General features: G+C 53.5%; 1 protein-coding gene and 1 long non-coding RNA gene across 3 annotated transcripts; one reads left to right on the plus strand and one right to left on the minus strand.

Annotated features, from left to right (window-relative positions):
• The first annotated feature begins 1,238 nt into the window (after window positions 1-1,238).
• HRK (harakiri, BCL2 interacting protein) lies at window positions 1,239-9,474 on the plus strand. 2 transcript variants are annotated; one of them, XM_079322873.1, is made up of 2 exons: window positions 1,239-1,590; window positions 8,773-9,474. In XM_079322873.1, exon 1 carries the CDS (start codon window positions 1,289-1,291, stop codon window positions 1,541-1,543), a length of 255 nt encoding a protein of 84 aa, XP_079178999.1. In that variant the 5' UTR covers window positions 1,239-1,288; the 3' UTR covers window positions 1,544-1,590; window positions 8,773-9,474. The 2 variants fall into 2 exon arrangements, with proteins under 2 accessions (XP_079178999.1, XP_079179000.1); XM_079322874.1 differs by having other exon boundaries at window positions 8,825-9,474.
• LOC306810371 lies at window positions 7,011-8,433 on the minus strand. The gene is made up of 2 exons (XR_013776446.1): window positions 7,404-8,433; window positions 7,011-7,247 (listed from the first exon to the last, which is right to left on the minus strand). It is a non-coding gene; the product is annotated as an uncharacterized lncRNA (long non-coding RNA).
• Window positions 9,475-10,805: the final 1,331 nt, after the last annotated feature.

Here is a 10,805-nt window from a genome sequence, read left to right on the forward strand (position 1 = left end):
AGCTTCTCTGCAAAGCAGGGGGGAATGGGCCAGTTTGGGGTGATTGCTGCCCCACAGGGAGCCCAGTGTCCATCCCAGTGTGTGTGCAGGGAGCCCTGCCCGGGGTGCCAGCCCTGCTCCTGTCCCTGGCAGTGGGGAAGGCCCCTAGGCCCGGGTCAGTGCTGGGGGCTGCTGCTCCTGCCTCAGCCACCCGAAATGTGATCCGAATCCCTAATGCTGTGGGTGATGAAATCGGCTCCAGCTCTGTGTAATCCCCTCACTGCCCCCCTGCATCTCCTGGCCATCCCCTCCTCCAGCCCACAGTCATCTGCAGCCTCGCACTGTCCCTCTATCCCCATGCTGTCCCCTGTGTCCCACAGTCCCCTCTATCCCCACACTATCCCCACACTGTCCCCTCTATTCCCATGCTGTCCCCTCCATACCCATGCTATCCCCTCTATCCCACACTGTCCCACCTTCCTCCTACTTCCCCTCTACTCTCCAACTGTCCCTCTATCCCCATGCTGTCCTCTCTATTCCACACTGTCCTCTCTTTCCCCAGATTGTCCCTCCATCCCCATGCTGACCACTCTGTCCTCCGCTGTCCCCCCCATTCCTACACTGTCCTATCAAACTCATCCCAGAACCCTCCACCACATAAGCACTGTTCTCCAGTCCCACAGTCATTCCATCCTCAGTGTCCCTGCATCCCTGTGCTGCCCCCTCCATCCCAACACTGTCCGTCAGTCCGTCCGTCCATCCATCCATCCATCCATCCATCCATTCCCACGCTGTCCTACTGAAGTCCCACCCATCCCTGGATACCAGAATGTCCCAGCACACAAGCACTGTTCCCCCCACGTCCTTCTATCGCCTCACCATCACCTGCATCCCCGTGCTGTCCCCCATCCCCGGGCTGTCCCCCCATCCCCGTGCTGTCCCCCATCCCCGGGCTGTCCCCCCATCCCCGTGCTGTCCCCCATCCCCGGGCTGTCCCCCCATCCCCGTGCTGTCCCCCCATCCCCGTGCTGTCCCCCCATCCCCACGCTGTCCCTCCATCCCCACGCTACCCCCCCATCCCCACGCTGTCCCACTGAACTCCCACACCACTGCCGGACACCAGACCGTCCCACCACCCCACCGCTGTCCCCCCTGCCCCCCACCCCCGCGCCGTCTCCCCGCTCCCCCCTCTCCGCCCGCGGCCGAGCACCGCCCCGCGGGGGATGATGTAACCCCCGGTCCCCCCCGTGTCCCGCCCGCGTCCCGCCCGCCGCACACTCGGCGGGCTCGGCGGCGAGCGGACGCAGCCATGTGCCCGTGCGCGCTGCGCGGCCCCCCCGCGCCCTGCAGCCCCTGCGGCCCCGGCCGCGCCGCCCGGCCCGAGGCCGCCGCCCGCCGGGTCGCCGCCCGCCTGCGCCGCCTGGGCGATGAGCTGGAGCAGCGGCGCAAGGCGCGGGGCCGCGGCCCCTCGGCCGCCCGCCGCCTGGCCGCCGTGGCGGGGCTGCTCTGCGCGCTCACGCCCGCGGCCGCGCTGGCCTGGCTGATCCGCAGGAGGAGCCTCTAGGGAGAGGGGCGCTGGACGGAGCGGGGAGCAGGCGGGACGCGCAACAGGTGGGCGCGGGCCGGGGCGGCCGGCGGGACTCGGGGCGGGAGCGGGCGCGGGCTGGGCTCGGTCCGGCCCGGCCGAGCGCGCTGTCCGCGGTACCCGCGCCGACCCGGGCAGCGGGGCTGATCGCGGCAGCGCGCTGAGCCGCGGGTTGCTCCTGCGGGTGCTGCCGGCTCGCACCGATCGCTCTTCTTTTCCTCTCACTCTCCTTTCCTCTCTCTCTTCCTGTCTCTGGACTGCCGCTGCCAGGTCGCACCGACCTGTCTCTCTCACCTCTCCCCCCTGTCCCCTCCATCCCCACTTTCCCTCTCTCCTCTTCCCCTTTCCCAGGGCTCCTCAAACGCCCTCTTTCCTCTTGCCCAAACTTGCACGGCTTCCACCCTTGTGGCTCCCCGCCGTCTGCGCTCCCCGTGCTCCAAACTGCAGGGGCAGTTTGAGCTCCGTGCCCGGCGGGGACGCGGGGCAGCTCAGGGGGACCCCAACACGTCCCGTGTTGCCTCGGCTGCCGGTTCCGGGAGCTGGAGAATGGCTCTCACACCCGTGCTTGCCAAACCTCCAGCCCTCTCTTCATGGAGGAACTTTCCCTGTGTCCTGTCATTTCCTGGTGGGCATTAGACCCGCGGGTGCTGTGGGGCACCCATCGCTAAGGTCATTGGTGGAATGTCCCCACCGGACTTTCCAGTGTGGCAGCTGGGACATTGGCTTTGTGTTTTGGATAATGTCTTTCCCTGTGCCAGAGGTTCTCCCCGAGGGGGGTTCCAAGCCAGTGGCCAGGAAAGCACCCAAAGGCAGTTACTGCTGGTTCCGTGCTCCAGAGCCACTGCACAAACGTGCAGCAGGGAACCGGGACATTCCTGGTGCTGTAACCTTCGTTGTTGTCATCAGGGACTTGTGGGGACAGCTGTGCATCCTCAGCCCTGGGAGCATTCCGGGATACTGGGCATAAATGGGGTCACCTCAGGGATTTTGGGTGCTCTGTAGTGTTCTTTGGGTCATGGATTTGTCACCACAGACCTAAGGAGCGCGGGCTCCTGTTTTGGGAGCTTTAAATTGCATCATAAACACCCCCCAGTGTCTGCCTGTGCAGGGAACAATTTCAGCGCATGTCTAACTTTCAGCGTGCAATGGTATCCCACCAGCCTGCATAGCTTAGTGTGGAGGGGAAGTCAGGTTATGAGAGAATTTAAAAATGAGGTTTTCCAGCAGGTCTGTGTGTTTGCACTGTGTGTGTGCACACGGGGGGGGCATTGTTTTCATCCATCTGAGCCACAACTGCTGCGTATGGCGGGAGGTTCTGCTGGTCACCTTTGGAAAGATTTCTTTGAAACAAAAACAGAGGAGAGCTGTGGGGCTTTGATGAATTGAAGCCTCAGTTTGTATAAAAGCAGGCACTGGATGGTGTCTGCAGGGCTGTGCCCAGCAAAGCCCTCAGAGGTGGTGTCAGTGGTGAGGGACTGTGGTCAGGAGCAGAGCAAACACATCTCTTCCTCCCCATCAGTTTGTGGCGAGTTTGGTTCCAGTGTTTGGAAGCAAACCCACCCGTCTGCCTTGCTGGCCTCTCTGAGCACAGAGTTGAAATCCAAGGGGGAACTGCAATGATCTCCCTTATCTAATGTCTCAAATGTCCTTTTCTTTCTAACAAGCCAGGGAAATTCCTCCCTGCCCAGTCTGGGACTTCATCCCAAGCAGAGAAGGTGGCAGGTGAGCAGGGCTGGCACAGGGAGCCTGTTAGCTGGCCCTGCTGATCCACACACACACTCAGCCCAAGCTTCCTGACAATCCCACGAGGCCAAGGCTGTTTGGAATATTAATTTTTGTGAAGGTTTATTGGGCAGACACCATTCTTTCCCCAATCTCTTCTGCTGTTGTTCCTGGAGTCCTCACTTCCATTTCTGCCCACCAGTTGCTTATAAATGGCTTTGATGAGAGGCTGTGGAAAAGCCAAGCTCATCTCAGGCGCCTCTGAGGCGAATTCCATGGGCAGCACCGTCCTGCCCACAGCTTCAAAGGCTGCCACAGCACAGTGCTGAGCTGCCTCCAAATGCTCCTGGACACAAATACACGTGTAAGGCTGAAAAGTGTGTGATGGGAAGCAGATTCAGAGTGCAGGATGTGGCCATGAACAGGCTGGTGACACTCTCCTGGCTGTCCCTCTGGGCAACCTGTCCCACTCCTGCCACGCTTCTTGGCACAAGTGACCAAGCTGCAGGTGAAAATACAATGCAAGCCGAGAATAATTAACTGTGTCATCTACACTTCAGTTCCTGAGGTGTTCTGGCCGTTAATAATCTTTTCATCCTGAAATCTTTGCTTCCACCAGAGGAAGTTTCTGACAGTCTGTAGTGTCTCACAGCCTCAGTGACAGTGCAGTGAGCTGGGTTAGCCTTGGAGATGAGGTAAGACAGTGTTTGATTACCTCAGCAGAGTATTTCTGAACAAAACAGGCATTTTTCTGCCATCCCCAGAGAACTCTGCAGTGACAATAACGCTGTCCTGCAACAAGCTGGGATGTCCAGCATCTAACCACATGTGATCTTGGGATTTCATGGAAAGGCTGGTAAGAGGAGAGTAACTTGTACAGTTAATGAGTGCCCTGCAGAGTCAGCCTTTGTCTCGTGATCTGGTGGCTGCAGAAGGAATGGAGAAGAGAGGAAAGGCCAGTTTCAGCTTGGCTTATTCCTCGAGTTCCCCTCCTGCTTTTTCAAGAGGCAGCAACGCTGGCTGCTGTGAGCCTACATACAGCTTCTGAGGCAGAAGGTTGATGCTTGTTCCCTGAGCTCTGTGTGGCTTTACACAACAGCACAGCTCAGGGAATAATCCCGTGCTCCAGGGAGCCTCTCCTGCTCTCACAGCCCTGGGTGATGCCAGTGAGAGCAGGACTGGGGCTGCTGCCTGTGACCAGCTTGCATCTGCGGACTGTGCTTGGGATTTGGGGATGGATGCTTTGCAACTGGCAGTTTTGTAATATGTAATCTGACATCACCTTGAAACATCCAACCAGGGCATGAAGTATAGTTGTCAGGTGCCAGTTTGGCATACAATGTCACTTGTATTTCGCTCTGTTAGTTCAGGAGTGGCAGTGTATTAAAATCAAACCCTACTTGTCCCTGCCAGCTTCACCAGCCTGGTTCCGTGCCCACTGTGTTGCCAGGAATTCCCCCCACTGTTTGCTGTGAGGTTCATGCAGAGCCACTCTGTCCAAAGTCTCAGTGCAGTTAATTATCTGTATTAAAACTGGGTTGATAAGATTTCTGAAGGTGTCCCACTGAGCTGTGCAGGAGAGCAGAGCAAACGAAGGACCAGAGGCAGTGGTGATGCAGAGAGCTGGTTCTGCACCAGGACAAACATCCAGCCTCGTGCACCCCGTGTGTGTCCCTCACACAAAGAGGCAGGCTCTGTTGTTTATCCTCCTGGATCAGGGAAAAGCCAGCCCTTCCCAGTGGCAAGCATCCTGCTCAAAAAAGCCGAAGGTCCCCGCCACCCTCGCCCCAGCCTCACAGTTAAACTGAATAAAGAAAACCTTCAGCATTAACTCTCCCGATAAACAAGCATCAGAGTTTGCACAAACAAACAGCAGCCCAGAAATGGCTCATTCCACAGGTGGACTGAGGCCAAGCAGGACGGGCTTTGTGGGAGGACTGGAGCCCAAATGTATTTTTTAACTGTCTGGGTTCCCTGCTATGGAAAGATCTCCCAGATTTTCATTCTTCCCAATTCATCCGTAGTACTCTTGAACCCCTTCCTAATTGTTTTTTGGTCTTCCAAGTCGCCCTTCATCTCCCGCGGAGATGCTAATGAAGTGTGAGTGTACACGGATGGGGCTGCTTGGGAATTTGTCAGGGCTCTTGCCCAGCCCTTGTTCTCTCATTAAGCTGCTGCTGCGCACGGACAGAAGCGATTGTGCCTCGTTTAGTCCCTGCCTCCAGCGTGCCCTCAGCCATCCAAGCCCGCGGATATATTTTTCCCTTTCAATATATCAATAACTGTTATTTTGTTTATTAGCAGTGGGACGTGTGCCAAGCGAGTGGCCCGTGTAATCCATTTAAACGGAGCGGTTCCATGCTGACACGGTAGCCTTGAGCAGAACTCCTTTTTCCAGCTGCTGCCGGAGCCGGGAGCTCAAACTCTGCTCTGGCTTAGTGCAGGTGCTGCCCAAAGGTGGCTTCTCCTCCCTTCCCTGAATAAAGATCAGTCAGAGAAGTGCTAAGAGTCGTTTCATGCCCATCCCACTCAGCATCTATGAGAAAAGCAGCTTGTTTGGGTTTGGTTTTTTTGTAAAGCTGTGGGATAAGGCTGGAGAATTCCGGATAATTGGGAAGTGGAGCTGCCTGTGCGTGTTCAAGCACCGGGATGTGGCGAGGTTGGCTGAGGTGGTTTTGCAACCAAAGCCATTTGTTGTCTCATAACCTTGCTGCTTCATTTGTGCAATGGTTGAGAGCAACTTTCTGAGCAAAATGTCTCTCCCTAAATGCCCAGGCACAGAGGGATACATCACCAAAGGGAATGTCAATTCCCATAAAACAACTTCAAAGGAAGTGAATTTTTTCTTATCTCTCCCATCCATGTTTCCAACAGACACTGCAGTTTTCATATAGGCACTCAGCCATAATTCCTTTTATTTTATAGGGAAATGAAAATGTTGATAGTTATGGACAGTTTCCCACAAAGTTTCAGCCTTTTAAGAATGGCACATAAAATAATCAATTTTTCAGCAGCTCTACAGAAGGGATATGCTGGCTTTCTTTCCAACTTACTATCCACCCCAGTACAAATGGGATGTAGTTTGGCTTTTCTCAGCCTTTTTCAGACCCAAAGTACCAAATTTTGCTCTGTCTGCTGAGTGCCTATTGTGGGAAATTTGGAGTAGCTCCACTGGAGTCAATTGGGTTGCCCTGGATTTACGGTGCTGTAAATGAGATCAGAATTGGCTCAAAGTATATTCCATTAATGAGTCAGATACTGGCAATGTAGCCAGTATGCACCCAGAAATTGCTTTAACACAGCCTAGGATATTCAAAATTGGTTTATTGAGAGATGGGCTCAGGGCCAGGATTCTGGGGTTCTCTTTTATTCTTTCCATGAAATTCACCTTCCTGCAGAAGGCCAGCACGAGGCTGATGCAAAACTTAAGAGCCATTTAAGCCCCTTAGAATGGGGCTTGTGAGATGCATAAACATTGTGCTGAGCTCTTTGCCTGCCCTGGAGCAGATTTATCGCTTGGAGTTCAAGATGTTCTAGGATTTATCAACTTTTACAGGTTTTTATAGATTTTCTATATGTTAAGTGACACAGAGAGACAGTTTGTAAAATACAGTGACAGCATGGATGATCTGTTGCCAGCCATGGGTGGCACAGCAGGACAAGGGTTCAGAGCTTGGCAGTTGGAAGTGCTGCTACAGGAGAAATAATAAATAAGGATTAAATAGTTTTGCAGTGGAGGAAATCCTTTAATCAACTCCTGAACTCTTTATTCCAGTGTAACTTGAGTAAATCGCTCACCTCTTGGAGGCAGCCACATCCTCCTGCTTTGTACAGTGCCACACTCACAGCCTGGCTGTGCCCTGCTCTGCATTCTGGCATCTTGTGTGGGGAGTGCAGGTGCCCAAATGCCCTGCTGGTGTTGCCCAGGTCAGGAGAGTGCCGTGCTGCTGTGTGCCTGTCCCTGAGCACACAGGGATGCAGGAAGGAGGCTGAGCAGGGGCTCACTCCAAGCACTGGGCTATCCCTGATGGCTCTGCACTGACTCCCTGTGCCCAGCTGCTGCTTTTGTCTGGCTGTGTTTGTCCCTTCCCACACAGCCAACACCTCTCCTATTTACCTTCTGCCAAAAAGGCCAAGCAGCTCTGCTAAACCACTTTGGGATACTCCAGCCCTTCCAGAGGGCAGGTGAGATGTGGGAGATGGAGCGTGGAGGTGCAGCAGCCCTGGGATGGGGCTGGCTGGCAGCCTTGATCATGGTCAGGCTGGAGATCCTGGCCTTCCTCCTTCCAGCTATTCCCACTGGTGCTTCAGATTCCTTGAAACTAGAAAGCAAGGCTGGGGATGAGGGAGGGAGAGGCTGCAATTGCCACATGCTGTGTGCAGCTGGCAGGAGCTGGGACAAAGCAGACACGGTTCAGTCTTGTGTCGAAGGAAAGGTCCCAGCCCCAAGGCTGTGTTTGGGCACTGCTCTCAGGCACAGGGTGGGATTGCTGGCGTGTCCTTGAGTCAGGACTTGCACTGATGATCCCTCTGAGTCCCTTCCCACTCTGTGATTCTGCTCAGAGTCTGTGGCAGCACCAGAATTCACCTCTTTCCCTGGAGGTCCAGCCCATGCCAAGGCTGTCTCCTGCTACCTTCCCGCTGCCATGAGCAGAGCAGGACAGCAGGAAAGGAAGGGATTCCATAGTAAGCCAGCTCAGGATCTGCCCCGGAGCTGTTGGCCAGCCCTAATTACCCTGTGACTTCATAGCTGCTGCAGTTGCACCATCAGGACCTCCCCCCCCTTCTCCCAGCCGGTGAAGTCACCTCCTCTGGCAGCTGGCAGATATTTCTCCGTGCAGGTTTTTCTAGGATCTCTCATTGTCACAGCCTGCCAACGAGATATCCACGGCATCTGCCCCAGCCAGGGCTGCTCTCAGCAAACTGGGGATAAATGCTGGGAAATGGGAATTTCAGTACAGATGCCCCTTGGGCACCTCTCCTGCTAATTTGCACTTAGATGGGTGCCTTTCTCTGAGCACTTTATTAATTAAGGCTCGAAGCCCACCTGTGAGGCAAAGAAGTTATTAGTGCCCTCATTTTCCAGCAGAATGAAAGCAGTGGTTTGCTCGAGGCCACAAATCTAATCAGTGATGGAGCCAGGAATGAGTGAGTTCTTCCAGTCTCTTGTGATACTCCATGCACCCCACTGCCTACCTGAAACAAATTTAATGGCTTCCCTAAAAGTTCAGATTTGTGTAAACATGATGTAAACGAAGACAGAACACCCAAAAGGAGCCTTGCAAGGGGGAGAGCTCCCAGAAATCTGCAGCACCGAGGGCCAAAGGCATCATCTCCTGTCTGAGCCACAAACCATTTTCCCCTTAAATTCCTCTTCTTGTCCATACATTTAGCAGGAGGATTCAAGCATAAATTCAAAAGAAGCTTTTACTGTACCAAATGTATCCACATAACTAACACACAACTCCATTCTTTTGCTTTCTTAGGCTGGAGCAAACCCTGTGCCCTTGGAGAAAATTGTTTCCCCTTTTCCTCCAGGGAATCCAGAGCCTGGGCAGCAGCTGTGAAGAGTGGAGAGAAAGAAAGAAGTGGGAGATGCTGGAAGTGCTTTGGGCGACATGAGAAGGAGGATTTGCCCGGAAGGAGCTGTTCAAGGGCCCAGCAGCAAACCAGAGACACAAAACCTGCTTATATATAGAAGAATGTAACCCCTGTGTATGCAGACGTGGACGCGTGCATGCCTTGTCGAGAGCGTAAGCGACATTCCCTGTAGATCGCTGCTGTGAGCAGCCCTGCTCCTGCAGGCTGAGCCCTGGCCCTGCTGGACACCACCCACTGCCCTGCAGCATTCCTGCAGCAGGATGAGGAGGAGTCTCTGCACCCAGATTAGCAATCCTGAGAATCCCAAAGGTGCTGCAGCGCGGGCGTGGCGGGGAGCGGGTGCGGAGCAGCTCGGACAGCAGTTTGTGTGTGTAAATATTCATGCTCTGGCACCAGGGGAGAGCAGCTTTCCTATGACTTTAGTTTCTCTGGTGCTACATTTAATATTTGTCTGGGGCTAAACTGCCTCTCTGTGGTGCTACAGTTTCCCCAAGAGGATGTTCTGAAGCGTGGGACAAGGAAAGATCTATTTTGGTTATTGATATTTATACACAAGATAGCAAAAAATAAGACTTGTTGAGAAGGTGCTATTTTTTTTCTTTCTTTCAATCTCTGCAGAAACTATGACAAAACAAATAATCTACCCCATAACTTGATAAAACTCATTTTCTTTGGAGCAGTTCTTTTTCTTTTTGACAGTGTGGAGCTTGGGAAGCAGCAGGCACTGAGGTGGAAAGGACACAAGGCCCTTTCCACTGCAGTGTGCACATCAAAGTCTGCTAGAGCAGCACTTCTGCAGCTCCAGAGCTGGGAATTCTCCTGCATGGTGATTTATTCAGTCCCAAATCCTGTGAACCAGGGAAGAGAACTCGTATCCAGACTGATCACTAGAGCAGGGGATAACAGGAGAACTTGGCCTTAGAAGTCAAAGGGCTTTTTTTCAGTCTAGTACTGAGCACTTTTTTCCTTGCAGCCAAAACTACCTGTCAGATTTCGGGTACCTTCCACATCCAGCAACCTGTGCACAGTTTTTTAGAAACATTTTTCTTACCTTCAGATATTTGCACCAGAAAATTGACCCTGTCATGGCAGGGAGGGCGTTTTCAAAGGCATAAAGGAATGTTAGAACCCGATTTCTAAAGGAAATTTGGCTCCTTGTGTTTTAAAAATACTTCCCATCCCTCACCCAGCCCAGGAAGAAGCCAAGTGGCTGCTTCTGCATTTTCCACTGCTGCAGGAGAAATGTTTCTAAGCAATCTGAAAGCTAAATTCTCCCTTTATCAAATATTCACCGCAGTGTTTTGAGCCCCTGCACACATTTTCCTGGCTGTTATTGATCCAAGTCCATTCCCAAACAGCAGCAAGGGCTCTGCTGGAAGAGCAGATTGTTCCTAGTGAAGAACCTTGCCCTGCCTTAGGTGATGTGCAGTGTTGGGAGGGGTGGTGTAGCTCTGTGTAGTTTGTCTGTCCATACCCTTTGGATGGTCTCAGAGCCACAGGGACCAGTGAAACATTTCCCTGCCATTTTTGGCCTGATGCTCAGTAATCCTCAGCATCCTGAACCCCTTTGTGGCTCAGTCTCCTACAGAAACATGGACAAATTCTTCTAACAAAAGGAGGAGCCTCAGCTGATTCCAGCAGTGCTGCCAGTGCTGGGCAGAGCCTTAAAAATACCAGTTTCTGGAAATCCCTGGAATTTGGGGGTGAAATTGTGCATGTGGAATCACACAAGCCCCACCTGAACAGGAACCATGGATGTGACACTTGGCTGTAGGGGACAGCCCTGCAGCTCTGCCCTGGGACAGGCCCAGAGCTGGGTCACATCCCTCAGAGGCTCTCCCACAGATTCCTCACCTTTATCAGCTCTGAATGTAATGAACTTCTCACCTGGAATAGGCATTATTCCATTTTTCCTGTG

Source organism: Erithacus rubecula (assembly GCF_903797595.1).
Source record: "Erithacus rubecula genome assembly, chromosome: 19".
Classification (NCBI taxonomy): domain Eukaryota; kingdom Metazoa; phylum Chordata; class Aves; order Passeriformes; family Muscicapidae; genus Erithacus; species Erithacus rubecula.

Bases quoted from the DNA above. Each gene is read 5' to 3' on its own strand.
- HRK (XM_079322873.1), top strand. From the start codon at position 1,289: ATGTGCCCGTGCGCGCTGCGCGGCCCCCCCGCGCCCTGCAGCCCCTGC.